At 35.9% G+C, this 25,980-nt stretch overlaps 2 protein-coding genes and 1 long non-coding RNA gene across 5 annotated transcripts in view; 1 reads left to right on the top strand and 2 right to left on the bottom strand.

Moving 5' to 3' along the window:
- tmed2 (transmembrane p24 trafficking protein 2) overlaps positions 1–673 on the bottom strand; it is a 7,808-nt gene extending 7,135 nt beyond the window's left edge. Inside the window, 1 exon segment of one of the 2 annotated variants that reach the window (NM_199548.2) lies at positions 371–673. In NM_199548.2, the coding sequence (NP_955842.1) occupies positions 371–550 (180 nt within the window). In that variant the 5' untranslated portion in view covers positions 551–673. 2 annotated transcript variants of the gene reach the window in all.
- A 573-nt stretch (positions 674–1,246) lies between these two features.
- Positions 1,247–24,078, top strand: ptpn11a (protein tyrosine phosphatase non-receptor type 11a). 2 transcript variants are annotated; one of them, XR_015500252.1, is made up of 16 exons: positions 1,247–1,464; positions 3,893–4,015; positions 7,897–8,091; positions 8,233–8,425; positions 9,442–9,561; positions 9,760–9,873; positions 9,964–10,060; positions 10,158–10,237; positions 12,093–12,251; positions 14,867–14,998; positions 15,084–15,238; positions 17,424–17,491; positions 18,912–19,063; positions 19,674–21,613; positions 21,912–22,228; positions 23,946–24,078. XR_015500252.1 is itself a non-coding variant. In NM_199846.1 (16 exon segments), coding segments are annotated over 15 exon segments (1,785 nt in total). In that variant the 5' UTR covers positions 1,259–1,450; the 3' UTR covers positions 22,198–22,228; positions 23,946–24,037.
- Positions 19,715–23,629, bottom strand: LOC147834965 (uncharacterized). The gene is made up of 2 exons (XR_015500722.1): positions 23,482–23,629; positions 19,715–23,158 (listed from the first exon to the last, which is right to left on the bottom strand). It is a non-coding gene; the product is annotated as an uncharacterized LOC147834965 (long non-coding RNA).
- Positions 24,079–25,980: the final 1,902 nt, after the last annotated feature.

Here is a 25,980-nt window from a genome sequence, read left to right on the forward strand (position 1 = left end):
ATCATTCATATACGTGTAATATTATATACTATATACACATAATTTCATATATTATCAGTACACAGAACCACACACAAATCAAATGTACAAGAAGAATCTTAACACCAGACTATTTCCTATGTTTAACTAAAACCTGCGGGATGCAAAATAGCATACTTTGACCTACATTCGTCTAAATAATATGTAGACGAATGTATAATTGAGTACTTAAAGAATTAATAATCACTCCCAGACAGGAATTCACTTCCGGCTTTATCCACCATCTGCTAAGCAGACAGCGACACCTGCAAACATCCTACAGTGGCTGCTTATAAACAATCGTTTTATTAAATGATATGGAATGATACAGAGAGTGTATTTTAATGGCCACCTTGACGTCGATGTCCAGAAATCCTCCCTCGGCGACCTCAAACATCAGGCTCATCTTCGTGCCCGAGTTCACGCGCTCATAGAAACACTCCTCCGCGTGCGCGTCGATGCTCACAAAATAGCCGCTCGCCGTGTAGGACAACGCGCAAAGGAGAACGATGAGTTCCGAGAACGTAAACATGTTTGGTGCGGTGAATTAATGGAGAGTTAAACCCATAAAAGAGAGTTTACACCGCGCTGGGCCGATAAAGGCGGAGACTGACAAGCGCTAGCTGCGCTACTGGTGATGCCACGTCAAGATTTAGACGATCCGCCGGATGGGACATAAAGGCGACGACGCCGGACGCAGTTCGCGTTTGTAAAAAAAAAAGATGAGGTGTTGAAACGTCAAAGTGCTGCTGTTAAACTGGTTATTGCACAGCAAACACACAAACAAACACATGAATTAAAAAAATGTATAAATTAAGAAAGAAAACGTAGAAAATGTGCACAAATGTGCACGATTAGAGCTTGCTTAATTTCATATTTAGGAAAAAAATTATTACCTTAAATCAGAACTTCAACAGGAACACTATAAGTTATTGTCTTGCATGTATATTACATTTATTAATACACAACGTCTGCTTTTATAAAGAAAAATATATTGACTGTACATATCCGTGTTATATTTTATTATCCGTATATAAACATCTGTAGTCGGTTGCAACGTCTAAAATACAACAAAGTTGATAAAATTTTACTATCGTGATTAATCTTTTATTATATTAAAAATATTTTGTTAATTGTTGTCATTTGTTGTTCCTGTTGTCCCCCTCTGGAGGGCGCGTCAGCGCGGAGCGTCGCTCTCTGTGTGTCGCAGCTTTGGTGACGTTTTTCCAATCGACTCCAGAAAACTCTCCGCCGCTGCGGCCTAGCGCTCCCGGTTGCCGTTTCCTGTCATTTTTTCACTCATGTTCGTCTGTCCGAACCCAAACCGAGCGGTACCCGCTGCCGTATGAGCCGCTGAACACGGCACTGTCGATTTAAACGGAGTTTATACCCGGAAAGTGAGTAAAACTACAGTAAACGGAGCGAGGGAGCGATGACATCCCGAAGGTGAGAAACAAGCAAAAACAAACCAAACATTCTTCCTGTTACTTATTATTTAGCATTTCTTGTCTCTGCAGAGTGTCTTAGTTTTATGATAAACCAAGAAATTGTTTGTTAAGATAGTTTTAGACTGTCAGAAGTGCGAAAGCAACGTGTTTCATTTAAATAGCAGACAGTTTAATGATTTAAACCCATCAGGGCGAGACTGGACATGTTTGAGTCTGGAAGAGTCAGAATAATTGTGCATTAACTCTCTTTAGGGCACTGTAAGCCTTTTTTAATGTTCATATTTCATATCCGTTGATCGTGATTGACAGGTCGTGTTTTAAATTTGGGACAAGACATGACACTGTGTTTTGAGAATGTGACATGACAGCTCTGCCAACATTTGTCTTCGGTTTAGCGAATGTATCTGCCTACATTAACGTTGGTTTATTGTCATTTGCATTATAAACAGATCAAATTAATAGACGCATGCATAATTTATGCTACAATAGAAATGTAAGACATAATTGGACCCTCAAATCATATTTAATACTCTGTTCAATGCATTAGAAAATAAAATACAGCATGTTTAAACTGTGTAAGTGGACTTTTTAAAATTTTTATTAAAGTTAATAAACGATCATGAGGTGTTTAAGAGTAGGCATGGGCCGGTAAAAGATTCTGAAGGATTGAGGTAAAGTTGGTTTTATATGTTTTCACATTCTCACTTTCTCCTTAATAATATAATAACAGAAAAGGATTGTTTCAAATTCTAAATGAGGAAGTCATATTAACAGCCATTGACTATCATCGTACAACATTGTTTACAGTCAGGTAAATAGTGCTAATGTCATACTTGCATGCGATTTCAGATCCAATATTCAAATTAGCATGGTAAACAATATGGGGACCATTAATTGAACAATTGTGCGAATATAAAACCAACTTCACCTCCATTTCTGACAGTCTGATAACATTGAATATAAATATCACAGTTTCACGGTAGCGTTATTGTGCTTGTTGCTCTACAATATGCTCTTTTTACTTGTTTGCATAAAAAATAATAACTTTTTCCCCTTTAAAAGCAATATATTTAATTTTGAGAAACATTTAAAACATTTTGGAACAGTAAACATGTCAGGCTAAATAATTCAAATGAGTCATGACTCATGAGTAGGGCCAGACGGAATCTGCGGACGTTTTTTGCTATCTCTGTGGAGAACGTTGGTAAAAATCTGCGGATTGCTGCGGAATTATTTTGGAAGTAATCATTACTAAAACCTTAATATATGAAATAAAAAGTAATACCTTTTAAACTTTTATTTAATGTGTAAAATGCAAATCCAATTAGATTCACTTTATTTGGTAAACAAAGCAAGTCTCTCATATAATATATCTACTAAAAGACAGAAAATATTACTGTAAAAACTGCATTGTACATAAATCAAATGAACATTTTCATATTAGCCAATAATATTACTGGAATTAATTTAAAATCGGAATAAATATAGATTTACGCAAATTTGCTCAAGTAAATAAACAGAATTAATGATGGGCTAAAAATCTGCGGGAAATCTCCGGAATCACGCAGATTCCATGTGGGCTTAGTCATTAGCTCTGTTTCCATTCACCTATTTGTATGGGCATTTTGGATATGCCCATAAACGTGCAAAATGCGTAAAACTGAGGATAAACTTTTTATTTGATAAGAAAAGATGCACATAAACCACAATGGAAACACTTTTACCAAACAAATTCCAGTATGTGCATCATATATTTTAATCAGCAAGTGACTATTTTGTTCGATTTGACTCGTTGGATGGAATCGCTGCTGTATTCACACGTCTTTTATGTGATATTCCAATTTTGAAATGTTTTTCACGTTTCTGGATGCTACTGACTTCTGTTTCATTAGTAAAAAATAAATAAATAAAACTTTTCCAAACTGTGGTATACTTTGAAAACGATTATCGTCCCATGCCTATTTAGGTAATGGTTAATTCAAGTAATTGGGGTGTCACAGTATGCCCATGCATTATTATTGCTCCAACTTTTTCAGTATGACAATTTTATATAATTACTGATGCTTCTGTTGGCTCTTTAATGTTTTGATTTCTTGATTTTTGAGTGATTTGTGCTTGTTTTGATTGTTGGACACATTATTCGCACATTTGAACTTTCTCCTTAGAAATAAAATTTCAGAAAAGTTTTATATGAAAATTCTAAATAGGGAAGAACATATTGGCTGCCAATGACTACCAAAGTACACAGTCAATTAAATAGTGCTAATGTTGTTTTGAAGTCACACTTGCATGCAATTTCAGACCGAATATTCAAAGTATCATGGTAAACAATGTAAGGACTGTGTCATAAGTTGTCATTGAATGAATGTGCGAATATAAAACCAACTTTCCTTTAATATGATGGACTGCTGTGCTTCTGTTTACAGGTGGTTCCACCCCAACATCACTGGAGTGGAGGCAGAGAATCTCCTTCTCACTCGGGGTGTGGATGGCAGTTTTCTGGCCCGTCCCAGCAAAAGCAACCCTGGAGACTTTACACTTTCTGTCAGGTGTGCTTTGACCCATACTCTTGAATTTGGGCTGGGAATAACAAAGTTCAATGGAAAGTAAATAATTTTTAAAAGATAAAAAAAACTCACTTAAAATGGTTATGCAACAGATTATAGATGTACTTTATTAGGCATAAATACTTTAATGAATTTAGCCTAATTTAAAAGACACATGGCTTACCATGTACTTGTATTACTTGCTTGCTTTCTGCTAGGGGTTGAACCGACTGGTCAACTGGGTTGACTTTAATGCTCTTCCATGACACTTTTTGATTGACGTCGACTAGTCCCGCTGTGTATTTTGACCTGAACTACATGACAGATGAATAAAACTGCCCTTGGATTATTTTAAGTCTTTTTTTTTAAATGCATAAATAATATGTTAGTGTAGATGCAGAAACAGATGCAAGTTAGGTCACTCCATGCAAATATCTAGAGCAGATACTAGCCAATCGCATGTACGCAACCTTAGTAAAAGTCATGTGATTTGCTGTTGTCCTCTGCGAAGCGTAGATGCTGACATATATTGTGAATGAACTGTAAAGCGTGCTGAAACCGTGTAGTGTGCAGCCGCTGGAGGTGTGACAAACTTCATAGCATGCGTAAACATCATCCCTGGTGAACGCTTGAAGATGTGCTGCGAGAAGATATCTGATAACCAAGATGAGCAAGAAGTGCGAAAAACGCCCGTCTTGAGCAGGATTTTGAGCAGCTTTCTAGCTTGCATAATCTTAGCAATAAAACATGTCCCATAAGCAAGTCAAGACAGTGTAATAAGGCTTAACGTTATAGCCTTTGTCTTTCGTGTGTTGTGTTGTTATGAAATAACTTCACATGAATCTGTGTGCTGACGACGTATGCATTACTTCTGCACTAAAATATCTGTTATTGTTGCATCCCTAATAAAACCTGCAGGGATCAGTGTGTTGAATGCATTTATTTAGCTGTAAAATTAGCCTGGGTGCTGATGTTGCATTATTAACAATGCATTTGTTTTACACTAAATTAGTCATTGGTAGGGCCAGACAGAAACTGCAGACATTTTTTGCTAATTCTGCGCAGAATTGTGTTAAAAATCTACAGATTTATGCAAAATGATTTTGGGAGTATCATAACAAGCTTAATATATGAATGAAAAATAATAGCTTTTTAACTTTTGTTTAATATTTACAATGCAAATCCAATTAGATCTACTTTATTTGGTAAGTCTCTCATATAATATATCTACTAAAAGACAGAAAATATTACTTTACAAACTGTATTGTAAACAAATCATATGAATATTTTCATATTTGCCAATATTATTACTGAAATTGATTTAAAAACCGAATAAATATAAATTTACACACAAGTAGATAAACCGAATCAATAAAAATCTGCGCAGATTCCGTGTGGGCCTAGTCATTGGTAATGTTGCATTGTTTTGTGTTATGAACTGTCAAACAGTATTTGCATTTATTTCTGGCAAATAAATCACAAGTTGTGGCACGTTGCGAAACATTTTTAGCCTGTGTTTTATTGATGACATATCCAGGGGTCCGTTCTTCGTACATCGCTTGAATGATCTAAGATGATTTGGCAGATCCTGGATCTTTTAATCTTGATTACTGATCTCTCGCTAATTTGGTTGTTCAAACAAGTTCGCGAATCAGATTAGAATGTCTGGATAAACTGATCTGAGATCGCTGCGTGTGTTGTGAAGGACAGATCTATCGATCCTAAAAATCATGATCAGCAATGCAACAATTGGCTGACGGCACAGCAGCGTAATGACATCTGATTAATATTCAATTATCCATATGAGCAAAATTACATTAAATTAGTAAACGGTTCGTTAAATATGACACGCAATAACCTTCCACATTTGTTATGAGCGGCAGGCTTTACACTTTCATGTGTCAAGAGTATTCATCATGCATTTCAATGCATATCAATGTATTTAGTTCTACATTTAGAAAAGATTTTCTTTATTATTGTAGCCGTTTTTTTTAATCGCTGTAAGGAATAACTGGATGTTTATAAAAGCATTATATATATTGGTAAAGGATCTGCAACTTTTGTTAAGCATAATCACTGGCATATTAACCGTCAAAACATGTTTATGACTGCATAAATGTATTATTTCTTTTTTTTAAAAAGTCACATATAGTGCATTATTATTATACACAATTTGTACTAAAGCGATCTAAAAAGTTCATATTAATAAGTTTTCTCTTTGCACCACCAGGTGGCAGTCTTTGTACTTTCATTTCAGGGGTGCAGATTGCATAAGTTTTATTAATATATATAACTTTATTTATTTTATTAATAACTATAACTTTATATATATATAGTAAAATATTTACTATTTTCCCAAGTGTATATAACTACTACTGTAAGAAAACATCAGAATTCGGTACATGCTTTCTCTATTATCTTTCCTTGAACTGAGCCGATCTAATCCTGTTTATATGAATTGAACCTGCTCCTGATCTGGTTTGAGCTAGCAGAACTGTTGCTATGACAACAACTCTCGGATCAGCTTTGAAGAACGAAACGATCCTGGATCGTGTCAAATCGTCAATATCCAAATCCAGCTAACTGAGTAATCCACGTACGAAGAACGGACCCCAGTGACTAGATGACATCTACTCTGGTTTGATAACGTTAAAGTTGACTTCCAAAACAACCCCCCCACTTACTACAAACTATTATTATTTGTCATCATAAATGGTTTCAAATAAAGAAAAGTGAAAAAAAAATTGTGCTTTGTAAAAATGAATTGCATACAAAATAAATGTTTGTTCTGATATAATATATGTCAGGGATGCTCCGATCAGGAAATTAGAGCGGAGACCGAGTACCAATTCCTTGTCATCCGCTTGTTAAGTGTGACGTCATGCGAATCGGCTTCCGGGTCCAAGCGCTCTATTCAACTGAATGGGGAGACTCATGAAATGGTAATAATAAACGTTTACAAAGCGATTTAAGGCTTTCGAAAATCACGATCGCAGTATATATGTCCAAGCCTAATATCCGATGGCCGGAAAGTGATTATTTTTTTTATAAAATTGTTACATTTTTGGTATTTGTTATGCAGCAAGCCCAGAGATTGTTGTGTACACTATGATTTTATATAAAATTAATTTTAATGTGTGATAGGGATAAAACGTGATCATAAACGAATGATTTCTCCACTCAAATGAGTGGCGGCTTGAACCCGGAAACAGTATTACATACGTCACAAACACGTCACCACTTAACAGGCGGATTGTCATTGGCCTATAACAAGTACCGATTCTGATGCTTTAAGCTTTATAATGCATAAAGCACATTTTCGTAAACTCGTAAACACACAATTGTGATCGGTTGATGAGATCGAACAGATTAGCGAGTACCGATCGAGTCATGAAATGTGATTATTGTCCGATACCGATCTCTGGCTGATCGATCGGAGCATCTCTAATATATGCGTGTGTACTGTGTATATTTATGTACAGTATATATAAATGCATGCATGGATAAGTTTGAGAAAATAATTATTTATATTTAAATATAAAAAGATTAATATGTATACGATACAAATGATAAATAAATTGCATTATCTATGTAATCAAGTTATTTTAGAACACTGAGGTCTGTAGTACACGCTGTCATACAGAGCTGTGGAGACATTGGCGTAAATTGTTATGGAATGTGTTTTTTTAATTGGACTTTGAGTCTTTTATAAAGTTTGATATTATGTGTTTTGTATAGTTTGGCTACATAAATGTATTTTAATAAGTTCAGATTTAATAAACAACCAAATATGCAAATTTGTACGGAATCATTTTTTAAAATCCATATTTTTTACTTAAAATTACTTAAATCTTCTTTCATTTTTTTTTTCATCTCCTCACTAGGCGAAATGGCGCTGTCACACACATTAAGATTCAAAACACAGGAGACTATTACGACCTGTATGGTGGAGAGAAGTTTGCCACTCTTGCTGAGCTGGTCCAGTATTACATGGAGCATCATGGACAGCTGAAAGAGAAAAACGGAGACGTCATTGAGCTGAAATACCCTCTGAACTGTGCCGATCCCACCTCCGAGAGGTGAGCACATACATACCTCATTATCTGTCTGTCCTTACATGACAATTTGGGATGAGTTGTGTTTTATAGGCTTCTCTTTATTGGCTGTGAACTTGAACAAACCTTTTCTGACTGTCCTGTCTTTTTTTTTGCAACCACAAGGTGGTTTCATGGTCACCTCTCTGGTCGTGAAGCTGAGAAGCTGTTGACAGAGAAGGGCAAGAACGGAAGTTTCCTGGTGAGAGAAAGTCAGAGTCACCCAGGAGATTTTGTGCTCTCCGTACGAACTGGAGATGACAAGACGGACACCAGCGATGGCAAACCCAAAGTCACACACGTCATGATACGCTGCCAGGTAACAAAAAAAATAAATCAAATGCATTATTAACTATGTGGTTTTATATTGTCAGCCTGTTTTTTTTTTATCAGATGTGGATTAAAATCGTCTAGATCCTTAATATTAAGTAGACAATTAGTGTGCTCAAGTTGTGTGGAATTACAATGACTAAAAAAAATTTAAATGGGATAAAACACATTTAAACCACACACACACACACACACACACACACATATATATATATATATATATATATATATATACATGAGTGTATATATACATACATATATACATGCATACATATATATATACACACACACACACACACACACACACATATATATATATATATATATATATATATATATATATATACATGAGTGTATATATACATACATATATACATACATACATATATATACACACACACACACACACACATATGTGTGTGTGTGTGTGTGTGTGTGTGTGTGTGTGTGTGTGTGTGTGTATATATATATATATATATATATACATACATACACACACACACACACACACACACACACACACACACACACACACACACACACACATATGTATATATATATATATATATATATATATATATATATATATATATATATAAACATACATGTGTGTGTATATATATATACATATATACATACATATATACGTGTGTGTGTGTGTGTATATAATTTATATGTATGTTGCTAAAGCTGTGGCTCTTTGCAAAGACTAGACTTTATAAACAGCATTATGATCCTCTCTGGCAGACAAATGCAAATATGGGTCCAAGTGTAAGGTTACTGAAGGCTGAAAATGAGCCAATTACAGCACATATATTTGATAACATGTATCTAAAGACAGTGCTATGTACACTTTAATTTAACATGCATTCTTAAGGTCTTTTAGGAATAGTCTGTATTATTGCAGAAAAACAATCTATATTTAGTACCAAATGAGCAAAATATAAGCAATATTACCCGTGTTGTTTTTATAATTATAAATAAAATCTGTTGGTATTTTGACAGCATGACCTGAAGTATGATGTTGGAGGTGGGGAGAAATTTGACTCGCTCACGGATCTCGTGGAGCACTACAAGAAAAACCCTATGGTGGAAACACTGGGGACAGTCCTGCAGCTCAAACAGGTGAATGATTGCCCATTTTAGAGGATTGGTTAAGAATTCATTGAGTTTCATGATATTTCACAATTTTGCTGTAATTTGATAGAGCGCCACTGTGAATATAAGAGACTTCTTTCAAATGCAGTTTGAAAGATGTTACCAAAAACCCCACAGTGGTGCAGCAGTGTGGGCACATTTATCACAGCGTTGTGTTTCTTGCAGCCTCTGAACACGACACGCATCAATGCAGCAGAGATCGAAAGTCGAGTACGAGAGCTCAGCAAGCTTGCAGAGGCCACAGATAAAGTCAAGCAGGGATTCTGGGAGGAGTTTGAGGTGAGAGCCAATAAGCATCCGCTTTAATGCCAATAATCTGTTCACTTTGGAACAGTTTTTGGTCACATATATACATTTTTTTGTCCACAGACGCTTCAGCAACAGGAATGTAAACTCCTCTACAGTCGCAAAGAGGGTCAGCGACCAGAAAACAAAAACAAGAACAGATATAAGAACATTCTTCCCTGTGAGTGAACATCATCATCATCATTATGCAAATCCATGAAATAAATCATGTGCATGTGAGCCAATAATGCTATTAAAATTCTTATCTCTGTTCTCAGTCGACCACACTCGAGTCGTGCTCACTGACGGCGATGTGAATGAACAAGGTTCTGACTACATCAACGCCAACCTCATTATGGTAACAAGATTTTTTAAGGTCTGCCCAGATTTCACTGTACTGTGCAAACATCTTGGACCCTATCATACACCCGGCGCAGTGTGGTGCAAGGCGTGGCGCAGTAGTCTTTTGGTAGTTTCAGCTTGGCGCAAGAGTGGTTTTGAGGCGTTGCGCCACGCTGTTTAAATAGCAAATGCATTTGCGCTCAGATGTGCGCCCATAGGCGTTCTGGTCTAAAAAGGAAGGCGTTCTGAGGCGGACCGCTGGCGCGTTGCTATTTTGAGAAACTATAATAGATTTTTCATTAGACCAAAACAAACCCGGTCTAAACTCGCTTACACACTGCTTAATACACACAAGAGAGCAATAGGCAAATATCTTTACATATGAAAACATTTTAATATTAAGGATATATATAGGATATAATAAGAATAGATGTAGGATATACAAATAAAGGATTAAAATATTACAAAACATATTATTTTCTAGCCTACATAAATATGAAAAATCACTGCTTTTATGTCTTCTTCATCTCGGGAGGCTTTTTCAGTTCATTCATAACAATTTGCTTTTGTATAATGTTATTATTATTAGCAGTATTATTTATTATATCCATATTTATATTTGTTTTATTAAAAACAAGCTTAGATTTGCCCACCTGTCAGGTTTTAGACCATATGGGGCATGGCAGGTGTATTTGGAAATAACTCAATATTTTGACCACACTTGGTCATTATTGTTAATTTATTCATTTGCTGGAAATTAGAACTGAATTTAGAAATAGTTTTGAAACAAATATTTGCGCTTAACAAACGAAATTAATTATTTATAGGCTAACTGATGTCTGTGTGTAAAGGTTTCCCTATCCAAGAGCGAAAGTGAAAGTGATCCATTATCTCTCATTCTCACGCAGTAGATGCTCTGTTTAACAGTTTTCTGTTAAAACACTGTTAACTGTTTGCTTGTGAAATGCTCATTTTTTTCTACTTAGACTTACTTTGCGTCCTGTAAATAGTGAATGCGCTCTTGGCGCGACACAGCTGGCTCTTAAAGGGAATGGGAGATGAAACTCTGATTGGTTTATTCTCAAAACACACCTATAACTCATTAAGAAAATAAACTCAACCCTTTTAGCCCATGCGCCGTGGCGCAAAGCAGATTTTCCCGTCCGTAAATTAGCCAAAATGCGTTTTGACACACCCTGAAAGCGTTTGCGCCCTGCGTTTTGCGCTCTGCGCATGGACCGTCAAAATAGACCCCCTTAGGTCACCTCCAGCTTCGGTAGGCAAACCTTATTAACCTTATTAAATCCTTAGATTTAGCATTTTCTGTATTTTTTTTCTCTCCAGGTGACTCTTATACTGCCTATAATATTGGCGATACATAATATTCAGGTCTGGACTCTGTGGAGGCCATTTCATGACTGTCTTTGATTCATCAGTTGTTTTTCTATCCAGATATGATCTCATTACATTAGCAGTGTGTGTTTGGGATCATTATCATGCTGAAAAATAAAACGATTACAATTTAGGTGCTTTCTAGTAGGAATTACAGGACGAACTATGCCTTTTCAGCATTTGCAATCCCATCAATTCAGGCAATATGGACAATAGCTCTGGCAGAAATGCAGACAGAAACTCCAGTATTTTTCATTCATTCTTCCATCTTTCTCAAACTCTTTCTTTCATGTATTTTAAACAATTAGACCCAAAAAAATCCAACTGGAACCTGTATTTTCTGGTTGTATTTTAATAAAGAGCAGTAATATATAATGTCGTTATACCCTCCCTAAAACAACAAATGTTACTGGGGGCCTAAGACTTTTGCACAGTACTGTACGTTTGTTAGCGTAACACCTTTTCTTTTTCTCTGCCAGCCTGATAATGAGGCTAAAAGCAACAATTCCAAGTTGAAGAGGAGCTACATTGCCACACAAGGCTGCCTGCAGAACACCATCAGTGATTTCTGGAGGATGGTGTTTCAGGAAAACTCTCGAGTCATCGTCATGACCACAAAAGAAGTGGAACGGGGAAAGGTAAAGGGTTTCCTGATGTTAAGACACTGATTTCAGTATAGCTTAAATAAATATAGCATATAAATTCATTAAGAATGATTAATAGTTCTTTGAAATAATAAAGATTTGTACGGGTGCTGGAAAACTTTGAAAATGCTTGAATTTAATCAAGTGTTTTAAGCTTTGAAAAGTGCTTAATTATTTATCTTGTTAAATGGGTATTAATTGTTAACTGTTTAAGCCCTTAACTGTCACTATTCACCACCTGGATGCTTAAGTTTACATCCCTTTTTGCATGTAAATTCTAGTCTAATCATACCGAACTGTATATTGTTGGGAAGATATTAGAGTTCTGAAAACATATTTTATCACTGTTTTTTGTTATGTTGGAAGAGTAATCGATTAAAACACATTTATGCTCACCCTACAACATGTGCGACCATTTACAGTTACATTTTTAAACCATAATATTGTAGTGTAAACATAAAGCAGTCATGACAAACTATATATCATTTGAAAACTTAACATGTGTAGTTTCTATATCTGATAGATAAACAGGAGCTACAGTTATTTCTTTATTTACAGCAAGGAAGGTCATCAGAGTCGTAAAGCATTACTTTGCTACAGCAATCTACATGGAAATTATTTTTTTGCTTTGTTTTTTAGAGGGTAAATTCAAATCAAATACTACTAAACTGATCATACTTAGAATTTGATGTCTTCTTTGCAAATATAAAGTTCATACAGTTCAAAAATACAGTTCATATTCCTTAAGATATGTATGGTTAGGGTTATTGTATGGTTATCAATGATAACTGCATGTCATCTGGTGGTGATGTTTGGTACTGCGGCCAAACAAAATCATACTAAAGTTCATTTTTTGAGATATCAACTTCAAATTTGGAGTATAATTTGTTCAGATATTTAGCTTTGATTTTTCTGACAATTTTATGCCATAACACAATTTATAAAATACATATTTTATGCATTATAATAACCTGAACTATTACCATTTTAGTATTTTTTCATAAATATTAAGGCACAAAACTTTTGTTTTATTTACATTTTGAACTTTTTCACATGAGCACTTCTCAATCTGGCATCTGTCTTCTTTCAAATGAGACCAAGCTTAAATGTATGCACCAAAGTGTTGAAGTTATCCTTCATTTAGGCTGAACATATCATTTTTATGTCCATGTTCAAAAAGTGGGTGCGACAGTAAAGGGGTTAATTAAAGTTATTATAATTTTTTTTATAAAGTCGGAATTTATGCACATATGCCTGTATCTTTTTATATATCTCTTTATATATGTCTTATATATGTCTTTTTTTGTTTAACCTGGGTAAATTACAGTAGTTTTATGTAATTATACCATTCTATAGAACACTGTAAAAAATAGCATCTGATGTGTAGTAATGATGTATGTAATTTGCCACATTTACGTTACATTTACATTTAGTCATTTAGCAGACGCCTTTATCCAAAGCGACTTAGAAATGAGGACAAGGAAGCAATTTACACAACTATAAAAGCAACAATGAATAAGTGCTGTAGGCAAGTTTGAGGTATGTAAAGTGTAAGAAGTAAAACATTAGTCATTTTTTATTTATTTATTTATTTATTTATTTTTGTAATACAGTTAGCGGTAGAACCAGAGAGGCAATTGCAGATTAGTAAGGAAATTGGAGACTAAATAGTTGAGTTTTTAGTCGTTTTTTGATGACAGCGAGTGACTCTGCCGTTCTGATGCAGTTAGGGAGTTCATTCCACCAACTGGGCAGATTGAATGCGAGAGTTGGGGAAAGTGTTTTCTTCCCTCTTTGGGATGGAACCACGAGGCGACGTTCATTCACAGAACGCAAGTTTCTGGAGGGCACATAAATCTGCAAAAGTGAGAGCAGATAAGAAGGAGCGCAGCCAGAAGTTGCTTTATAAGCAAACAATAGAGCTTTGAATTTGATGCGAGCAGCAACTGGCAGCCAGTGCAAACGGATGAGCAGCGGAGTGACATGTGCTCTTTTAGGTTCATTAAAGACCACTCGTGCTGCTGCGTTCTGAAGCAGCTGAAGAGGCTTGATAGAGTTAGCTGGAAGCCCGGCTAGTAGAGAGTTGCAATAGTCCAGTCTGGAGAGAACAAGAGCTTGAACAAGGAGTTGAGCTGCATGTTCAGATAGGAAGAGTCGGACCTTTCTGATGTCATAGAGTGCATTTGTATGTGCTGGAAATAGTTGAAAACGCACATTAAAAGAGCTTAAATTTGGCTTTGGCAAAGGCGTAAGATCCATGAAAACTTTTTTAGCTTAATTTGTGGGATAAAATATAATTGGTTTATGAATTTTTAATGCACTTTTATAATGTATTTGATCAACAAATTACAAAAAAAAGACCTTTAAAGCTTCTTTTGTTTATTTAAGATTTAGAAAGAATTCTCTTTAGATATTTTGGAAGATATTTGTCGCATATTTTTTCACTCTGATGAGCAAATAGGTTCAATTATATCATTTGTATCCTTTGTGTTTTGATAATCTAACAAAGCCAAGTTACTGTTTTAATTTTTAATTTTTTTTTTGTTATTTGTGCTTCCCTTTCTGAACAGTTCTGATACATTTTGTGTTTTTTCCTTTTTCTTTTTTAGAGTAAGTGTGTGAAGTATTGGCCTGATGTGTCTGCACTGAAGGAGTACGGAGCCATGCGTGTGCGCAATGTTAAGGAAACAATGGCGCACGATTACATCCTGCGAGAGCTGAAGCTGTCTAAAGTTGGACAGGTAATGCAAAAAAAACAACAACAACAACTCAAATTGTTGCATTACCCCAAAACACAAAAGCAACAATCTGTCTGATTGATTATAGGGAAATACAGAGCGTACAGTTTGGCAGTACCATTTCCGTGCCTGGCCTGATCACGGTGTGCCTGGAGACCCTGGTGGTGTCTTGGACTTCCTGGAAGAGGTCAAATTGAAGCAGGAGGGCATAACTGGGGCTGGACCCATCGTGGTGCACTGCAGGTTATGACAAAACCATCAGAAATAGACTTCAAACTCAGCTGAGCTCATGACATCGTGCAATTAAAATTAGGGCTGGCCATTATGACAGCAATCTCATATCAAGAGACAAGGCTGCTCATCATGATATACAGTTGAATTCAGAACTATTAGTCTCTCTCTACATATTTTTTCCCAATTTTTGTTTACCAGAAAGATGTTTTCAGCACATTTCTAATCATAATAGTTTTAATAACTCATTTCTAATAACTGATTTATGTTATCTTTGCCATGATGACAGTAAATAATATTTGACTAGATTTTTTTCAAGATACTAGTATTCAGCTTAAAGTGACATATAAAGGCTTAACTAGGTTAATTAGGCAAGTTAAAGGCCCATGCACACAGAGACGTTTTTTGCTCACGTTTTCCGTCAACGTTTAACGCCTCGTGACTAAATAAAGGGCGTCAATGTAATCGTGCACACCAATGCGCAAAACGCCAGGCGCAAAAGCAGCATTGAAAAAAAAACGCCTCATGCTCGTTTTTTTGATTTGACGTGCCACATTAAAACCTTTTCCACCAATCAGATTGGCACTTTTGTTCTCGTGCACAAAGCTGCTGAAGTTACAGTAAACAGCACTTTGAGGCACTCAAGCACAATACTGTCAATGCGAGCGCTCATTGAAGAAGATGCCCAGAGGCGATATAAACGTGGAGCTGCTTATTGCTCTGTGAACACTAATCATTTCTTCATCGCTAGAGCTGGAGCTGCTACTTGAACCATCCATGCTTGTTCGAGTCATCAGGTGTTGAAAGCTTAAAGTTGTGTAGCGCCATCTAACGTCAAGGAGTGAATTTTGCATACTCTTCTGCTTGACGCCAGTGAAAATCGCTTGGGTTTGAATGCGGAAAAACATCTCGTAAAACGCTGAAGATAAACGCAAGCGAAAAGCCTCCCAGTGTGTAGGAGCCTTTGCGTTTATCATCAGCGTTTTACGAGACATTTTTCCGCATTCAAACCCAAGCGATTAGGGTAATTTGGCAAGTTATTGTATAAAGATGGTTTGTTCTGGAGACTATCGAAAAAAATATTGCTTAAGGGGGCTGATAATATTGACCTTTAAAGGGTTTTAAGAGACTTAAAAACTGCTTTTATTCTAGCCAAAATTAAGTCTTTCTCCAGGAAAAAAAAAAAGGAAATACTGAAAAGTTCCTTGCTCTCTTAAACATTATTTGGGAAATATTTTAAAAAGAAAAATTCACAGGAGGGCAAATCATTTTGACCTACACTGTATATCATGATATGGTACAATGTCTGTAAATTAACAATTTATATATATTGATTACATGTAAAGAACCATGTCTTTTCTACTTTTTAATGTATATACTTATTTATAATATCATAATTCTCACATTATTAAAACTTCACTAAACGTGTTTACACAAAATACTTCAAAAGCTAATGGTTACAGGTCCAACATAATAAAAATGTAATTACAATGTTAAATGTGTAATTGTACTGTTCATTTATTATTTTATTTATATATATATTATATATATATCATATTGCTCAGCCCTAGGCCTGTCATGACCTCAATCATTTTTGGTGATGCAATATATATCGCCCATACATAAAACCAATTCTAGCAACATTTTAGCTGATTGCACAACCTCTCTATCTCTATTGGAGGTGTCAGTATGGTTAAGAAACACGATAGTATTTACTGTAATTTGTAAATTGCTATAGAATATTTTCATGTGGGTGTCTGACAACTGAACAAACATCTGGGAGCAGATATGGCAGCCTCTGTTACTTTTTACCTTGCATTTTTTGTTAACATTTATTATTATTTATTTGTTTAGAAATGCATTTTTTATAATCTGATTCTAATGCCTTATTATTAAATTGTTAAAATGATAAAATATGTGTTTGGAGGAGTGTACTTGCATTGTGATGATATTATAGTGTCATTCTGGCATTATATGATGAGGGGTATAAAATGGGGGTCTTAAAATGACAATAATATCATTTATCACCGCATATTTTGGTGCTATATATCGTACAACAAAAAATGGATATCGTGACAGGCCTACCCAGCCCTGATTAAAAATATTTATGACTTTTCATTAGACTTTACGTAAGACATGTCAGTTTTTAATTTGTTTTATTTATTGTTTTTCTTTCTTTCTCTGTTTTCTCCTACAGTGCTGGAATTGGACGAACAGGAACGTTTATCGTGATTGATATATTAATAGACATCATCAGAGAAAAGGGTAAGGTTTACACATCTAGACTGATCATCTGTTAATTAGTGGTCGACTTGTAAATTGCTGGGAAACTGGGAAATAATTGTTTTTTTCAAATAGTATTAGTGTTTGCTTTTTTGTTATTAGGGATTATTAGGTTTTTTTTTGTTGTTGTTGTTTGTTTTTTTCAAACCTTCGGTGAGCACTGTTGTATGCAGTAGACTGTTTAGACTGTAAAAGTTGATTCATGAAAACTCCAAGCATACGTTTGGAGTTTGGACAAACGAGAAAGAAAGAGAGCGAACAGAACAGAACAATGAACAAACAAATAAATGAGAAAGAAAGAACTAAAAATAAATAAAGCAAGAAAGTGAAGAAGAAAGAAAAAAAAAACTAATGAGAAAGACAAAGAGTGAATAAGAAAATGAAAAAAAATGAAGAGAAGTATGTGAAGGAAAGAACTAACAAAAGTGAAAGAACGAACTAGAATGAACAAACGGGAAAGAATGAACAAACAAGAAAGAAAGAAGATACGAAAAAGTAAGAATGAATGAAAAAGAATGAACAAAGGGTGCAAAGAAATGAACATGAGAAAGAAAGAACTAAAAATAAAGCAAGAATGAAAGAACGATCAAGAAACTAAAAAGAACAAATAAGAAAGAACTATAAGAAACAAAGAACAAATTTGTGAAAGCACAAATGATAAAGAACAAAGAGAAATAACAAACAAGAAAGAAAACATAAGAAAGAACGAACAAGAAAAAGAAAAAATGAGAATGAACAAACAAGAAAGAAAGAACGAATTAGAATAAATAAGAAAGAAAAACAAATATGAACCAACGAATAAGAACACATGAGAGAATGAACGAGAAAAAGAAAGAACCAATGAGAAAGAACAAACAAGAAAAACGAATGAGAATGAACAAACAAGATAGTAAGAACACATGAGAAAGAACGAAAAATAAAAAGACCGAATTAGAACAAACAAGAAAGAAAAACGAATTAGAATAAACGAACAAGAAAGAACCAATGAGAAAAAAAATAAAACGAATGAGAAAACAAACAAGCAAAACTAAAGAGTACGAACAAACAAGAAAGTAAGAACACATGAGAAAGAACGAACAAGAAAGAAAGTACACGAGGAAAAGAAAGAAAGAATGAATGAGAACGAACAAACAAGACAATAAGAAAGAAAGGACGATCGAGAAAGAATAAAAGAACAAATGAACAAGAAAGGAAAAAAAATGACCAGGTTTGTGGGCACTGCCGGAGATGAATCAAACAAAAATAGCTAGCAAGTGAAAAATCAAATATGTAGTAAAAATGTACATTTCACGCACGCACACACAAAGCAAAGAATGTTGGTCGACCACTTGGTTCTCTTAGTTAACTACAAGACCCTAAAATCAAACTTTAAAGGTCAGTCTAACCATCAGTTTGTGTTCAGGGGTGGACTGCGATATCGATGTGCCCAAGACTATCCAGATGGTGCGATCTCAGCGTTCAGGAATGGTACAGACTGAAGCACAGTATCGCTTCATCTACATGGCCGTACAGCATTATATTGAGACTCTGCAGCGCCGCATAGAGGAGGAGCAGGTGTGTACACTTACAGTGGGGGAGATAAGTATTGAACACATAACCATTTATCTCAGAAAACACATTTTTAAAGGCATCTAAAGGTGCTGTTGACTTGAAATTTTGACCAGATGTTGATAGCAACCAAATAAACTATAAAAGTAACTGTTTAGATTACAAATGAAGTTATGTGTAATAAAATAAAATGACACAGGGAAAAAGTATTGAACATATGAAGAACGTGAGGTGTAGAAAGCCAGTAAAAGCCCAGGCAGTAGCTGAAATCTCAGTAGTTCTTTAGCAACCCTCTGCCCTTCCTCAGTGTAAATGAATATCAGCTGCTTCAGTCCAACATCTACATTAGCAGGAGGATGAAGATGAAACCAGGGAAGACATTTCAACAAGACAATGATCCAAAACACAGCCAAATGCTTTCAGAGAAAAAAAATCAAGCTGTAGAATGGCCTAGCCAATCACCTGACTTAAACCCAGTAGAAAATACAAATTAAAGATCAGATTTGATAGACGAGACCCTCAGAACCATCAAGATTTTGACACTGTTGAAGTCTGTGAAAAAAACACACCTGAGCAATGTGATTTGGCTTAATGGACTGTTTTGATTCATTTTCAGAAAAGTAAAATTAAAGGACGAGAGTACACCAACATCAAATATTCTCTCTCTGACCTGAGTGGAGGAGATCAGAGCCCTCTGCCGCCCTGCACACCAACACCAACCTGTGCCGAGTGAGAACACACATGCTCTTCAAATCTAAATTGAATGCTAGTTTGTTTTATAGAAAAGTATATTTGTCTATTGCAGGAGTGTCCGAAATCCTGAAGGGCCGGTGTCCTGCTGAGTTTAGCTCAAGCTTGCTTTAACACACCTGCCAAGATGTTTCTAGTATATCTAGTTAAAGCTTGATTAGCTGGTTCAGGTGTGTTTAATTAGGGTTGAAGCTAACTCCTCCAGGACAGCTGCTGTCCAGGACCAAGTTTGGGTACCCCTGATATATTGAGTTAAAGGATCAGATAATTAAAATGTGTAAAAGAATCTTAAGGGTCAATGAAGCAAGAGTTCTTGTATAAAATTTTTCATTGTCTTCATAGTAGTAGTAGTAACTGACGTTGTAGTGAGTTGTTGTTGTCATCATAGTAGTAGAAATTGTAGTCATTGTTGTTATAGCAGTAGTAGTAGTAGTCATCGTCGTAGTACTAATAGTAGTCGTCATTTTCACAGTAGTAGTCATCATTGTCGTAGTAATAGTAGTTGTCTTTGTAGTAGTCATAGTAGTAGTGGTAGTCGTTGTTGTCGTCATAGTAGTAGTCGTCGTAGTTGTAATCGTCATCATAATAGTAGTAGTAGTTGTCTTTGTAGTAGTCGTTCTTACCGTCATAGTAACTGTCGTTGTAGTATTCGTTGTTGTCGTCATAGTAGTAGAAGTTGTAGTCATTGTAGTAGTAGTAGTAGTCATAGTCGTCATCATAGTGGTAGTAGTAGTAGTAGTAGTAGTCGTCGTCGTAGTACTAATAGTAGTCGTCATATTCACAGTAGCAGTCATCATTGTCGTAGTAATAGTCATCGTAGTTGTAGTAATAGTAGTTGTCTTAGTAGTAGTCATCGTAGTCATAGTAGTAGTGGTAGTCGTTGTTGTCGTCATAGTAGTAGTCGTCGTAGTTGTAATCGTCATCATAATAGTTGTAGTAGTTGTCTTTGTAGTAGTCTTTCTTACCGTCATAGTAACTGTCGTTGTAGTATTCGTTGTTGTCGTCATAGTAGTAGAAGTTGTAGTCATTGTAGTAGTAGTAGTCATAGTCGTCATCATAGTGGTAGTAGTAGTAGTAGTAGTCGTCGTCGTAGTACTAATATTAGTCGTCATATTCACAGTAGCAGTCATCATTGTCATAGTAATAGTCATCGTAGTTGTAGTAATAGTAGTTGTCTTAGTAGTAGTCATAGTAGTAGTGGTAGTCGTTGTTGTCGTCATAGTAGTAGTCGTCGCAGTTGTAATCGTCATCATAATAGTTGTAGTAGTTGTCTTTGTAGTAGTCGTTCTTACCGTCATAGTAACTGTCATTGTAGTATTCGTTGTTGTCGTCATAGTAGTAGAAGTTGTAGTCATTGTAGTAGTAGTAGTCATAGTCGTCATCATAGTGGTAGTAGTAGTAGTCGTCGTTGTCGTTGTAGTAATAGTCGTCGTAGTAATAGTAGTTGTCTTAGTAGTAGTCGTCATAGTCGTAGTAGTGGTCATTGTTGTCGTCATAGTTGTTGTGGTAGTAGTCGTCATAATAATAATAGTAGTAGTAGTGGTCTTAGTAGTAGTCGAAGTAGTAGTAGTCGTTGTTGTCATCATAGTAGGGGTGGTCATAGTAGTAGTCGTCATCATAATAGTAGTAGTAGTTGTCGTTGTAGTAGTCGTTCTTATTGTCATAATAGTAGTAGTCATAGTCGTCATCATGGTGGTAGTAGTAATCGTTGTAGTCATAGTAGTAGCAGTAGTCATTGTTGTCTTAGTATTAGTCATCGTAGTAGTAGTAGTAGTAGTTGTTGTCTTAGTAGTAGTAGTCATAGTCGTAGTAGTGGTCATTGTTGTCGTCATAGTGGTTGTGGTAGTAGTCGGCATAATAATAATAGTAGTAGTAGTGGTCTTAGTAGTAGTCGAAGTAGTAGTAGTCGTTGTTGTCATCATAGTAGGGGTGGTCATAGTAGTAGTCGTCATCATAATAGTAGTAGTAGTTGTCGTTGTAGTAGTCGTTCTTATTGTCATAATAGTAGTAGTCATAGGCGTCATCATAGTGGTAGTAGTAATCGTTGTAGTCATAGTAGTAGCAGTAGTCATTGTTGTCTTAGTATTAGTCATCGTAGTAGTAGTAGTAGTAGTAGTTGTTGTCTTAGTAGTAGTAGTCGTCAATCAAATCGCATAATGCACTTAAAAACATTCCAACTTTTCTGGAATTCGAGTTGTATAATATAAAAAGTAATAAAGCCATACATTTTGTTGTAATTGAAGTGGAGATTTCTTGCTCAATGCAAATAGAAACTCTCATGACGTCTGGTTAAGATGTGAGTATGTGTGTTTTTTTTCAGCATGAGGGACGACAGCTCTCGAGTCTATGAGAACGTGGGTCTCATGCAGCAGCAGAAGAGTCACAGATGAGACCCTGATCCCAGCACTGTCCAAATCACAGGTATGACGCTCAGTCTTCACAGCTTCACCTCCTTCACTAGCTGTTATTTTGACACGCTAACTCCATTTCCACACAGTAGCTAGAGGGGCTGTGCTGATAAAATGTTTGGTATTAACCGAATACCATTGTCAAAAAGATAAAAAAGTTTGGTATGAAGTTTCGTTATGAATCGATATAGTTGGGTGGAATGCCAATACGCTTTGATGCTGAAGCCCCGTGTGAATCGGGCATTAGGGTAATTTCCAATTGAGTGTGCAAATAAGGAGCGACGCCCTGGGATTTTCCAGGTGAACCTAGTTAAAAACATCTCAATTTCCAGAATGCCGCATGCACATCGCTATTCATATAACTAGAACTAAACAATCTGCTTCACACTTTGTTTGAAATACACATTTCAGTAATAGCGGTACACTGCAGTGCTTTTTAATTCTCTTCAGAAATAAACACTTGTATCTAAACCACAGCAATGGTTTGTTTGTTTGTGAAAACATTTGATGGTCACCTAGTAATGAAAGACACCAGGGAAGCACGAGCACAAAGCACATCCATGTGTTTTTCACCTGCAAGTTTTGGGTTTCATAATCGCCACCTCAGGTCAGAATAACACATGTGAAAATGAGTGCTGTGACGAGCAGCAGTGAGGGGATTGTAAATGAAAAGGGATGTCGCCAGAGTGGCTTTTTGGTTTCTTTTGTTGTGCATCCCAGCCACTAGCACCCCATCTGAAAGAGCTTTTAGCATAGGAATAATGTAGTCATTTAACTTCACAATTTCACAATTTGCAGTATGTATTTGAATAATGATGGCTGATTCCTTTACTTGAAAGCTCAGATTTGATAATCATAGAATTTAAGGGTTACTGTATCATTATTATTCACTTTTTAATGTTTGCTTTGATTGTTGAGCGTTTACACTTTACCATCACACACACTTCATTCATTCATTCATTCATTTTCTTGTCGGCTTAGTCCCTTTATTAATCCGGGGTCGCCACAGCGAAATGAACCGCCAACTTATCCAGCAAGTTTTTATGCAGCAGATGCCCTTCCAGCTGCAACTCATCTCTGGGAAACATCCACACACACATTCACACACACACACTCGTACACTACGGACAATTTAGCCTACCCAATTCACCTGTACCACATGTCTTTGGACTGTGGGGGAAGCCAAGGTTCAAACCAGCGACCGAGCGACCTTCTTGCTGTGAGGCGACAGCACTACCTACTGCGCCACTGCCTCGCCACACACACACTTCTTAACATTTTATTTATCAGGTTTTAGAGTCTCTTCAACACGGATATTTTATTATAAAGAGATGAGAATATTTAAATATTTTAGTTTTTGACTATTAAAACTATGTTTAAAACTACATTTACTAATGTTGGTAAATGAAAATAAAGTCGTTAAATAAAAAAAATCCTAATATTCCTAAATGTATTGTTAAAAAAATATTCAATAACTCTCAATACTGAATGATATGAAACATGATATCTGTATTGCCCAGCTCTAGTAGCAAGTGCAAAATGTGTATTATTATTATTAATTGTTTATAATTATTCTTTTCCAAGAAGTTTAGAAACCATTTCTGTTTTGCTAATAAAATTCCAATGTTATCATCGACAGTACCGACAGCTCTGATCTTCGAAAGGCCTTGAATGTTTGTGGTGGCCAAGTGGAAAAGAGTAATGACTCAGTTTTTTTTTTTTCTTGACAGGAACTGTTTTTGTTGTTGCCAGACGCTCCCGAACACCTGAGAAGTGATCATGACTAAACCGAGAGATGAAAAAAAAAAAGCCACAAAAAAAAGTTAAAAAAAAAAAAAAAATCCAGAGACCGGTCCACACAAGCTCAGAGACATGTGGATGGAGTGAATTTCATTTCTCCTTCCTGCTACGTAGCCTTTTAACCCCACACTAAGAAACCACTGTGACGATCATGAAGCCTTATACTGAATAAACCCAAAACAGCCCCTGCAAAATCATGTTTTTTTGGGTGTGGAGTTTTCTAAATGCGATTCAGGCTACATTTAGCGGGTGTGGGAAAAGCTTGCGCTTTCTGTTCATCTCTTACGTCATTTTTTTTTCTATCTGTCTCTTTCGAACCAAGTGAGAACCCTTTCTGGAAAGCATTACGTGTAATAATCTAGCAGAAAACGGATCCTATCATCACATACGCCTTGGCTAAAATAATTAGAAACAGAGGAGAAGCAGTTCACCGCAAAGGAAAGGGAAGCTCTTCATCGTTGATTCATTTTATATGCAGTAAAAAGGCCATCTTTGTGCTAGTGCTAAATAATTCACATTGGAGGATCCCAATCATTCTCGTCCATTTACACATCCTCTGCCTTCTGTTTAAAACCCAGCGTCCTTAAGACTTTGCTTCGAGCAGCAGGAGAACTTCAGTCCAGACGGGTCGGTTTGCCTTTTTTGTCCCCTATGAGATCGACACCCCGAGGACTTTTTCCGTGGGACGAAATGTCCGTGTCACTGGCTTGTTTGTGTTACTGAATTATTGTTCTGCTGCATCAGGCCACCCAGCAGCTGCTTTCGCTTGGCTGCGAATCCTGTTTCTTATTATTTTTTAATGATATTTCGCTGTCTTTTTAAAGAAAATAGTGTGTTATTTACGTCAAAGCACCGTACGAACTTAATTTCTAAATCACTGTTTTAAGAGTGACTGCACATTTCTAGCTTGCAGAGCAGTGGAAGTAATTTGGGTGTTACTTAGGCCCTTTATGATGGACAAACTTGACTTTTGGATTGTTTTTACCAGGTCACAAGCCGCCATTTTCTTGCAATGCCGTCTTTTTTTTGGCTTCAATAGTTAACACTAACAGCTAACACTTTAATCTTTGCTTGTTTCACTAAACCAAATTCATCAATTCAACTAGCGTTGCTTATGTCCGAGGTCAGCAGTGTTTTGTCATTTGTTTATTTAACATTTTCACAAGTGCTTTGAGAAATTCCCTTCAGAATCAGATATTTTGACTTCGTTCACAGCCGTCGGTGTCTTGTGTTTTCTGTTTAATTGCTATTATCTTACCTTGACTTTTGAACATGATTCCATATGCATTTAAAACTCAAGTCGGTGCTCTTCGAGTTGGCTTACCGGCATACTGTAGTCTCTCTATCGTCCTGATGTGTGTATGTGTTTGTTCTTTGGAAAAAAAAAACTGCTGTTCGTTTGCTTTTTGATGTCTTTTTTTCGCATTCGTTTTTCTTTTCTAACTTTGACTCTGTGTCAGTGACCAATATTTTCCTTTTCTTTTATTCGAAACAAAGTCCTCTTCGCTACCCAGAAAGCATTACAGTCCAAAGCAACTAATGTGAATTTTTGTTTTGTCATCGTGAAGAGAGCGAAACGGTTGTAGAACTCAATGCAAACTATATTTTTTAAAAACTTGTATATTGTACATGAATATCTTGTAGAGGAGAATGTACTTACTAAACATATGTAATTGCCATTAAGATATACTGTATGTTTAACCCAGCAGCATCTCTTCTCGTGCCAGACGGTGAGCCTTACCGAAGCTAATAAATAGGGTTGATCATGTTGTCGTTTGGCTATCAATGCAATTAACCCAACATTTCAACTCCTTGATAACAATAAACAAGAAGCTCACATCTTCATGGTCGAGTCCTCTTCATTTATGATTGATTGTTGGATGGATGGATGAATGGATGGATGGATGGATTTATTTGATTGATTTGGTTCGATGGATGCATGGATTGATTGATTTAATTTTTGGC

The sequence above is a fragment of the Danio rerio genome, chromosome 10 (assembly GCF_052040795.2).
Source record: "Danio rerio strain M-AB ecotype USA chromosome 10, GRCz13ab, whole genome shotgun sequence".
Classification (NCBI taxonomy): domain Eukaryota; kingdom Metazoa; phylum Chordata; class Actinopteri; order Cypriniformes; family Danionidae; genus Danio; species Danio rerio.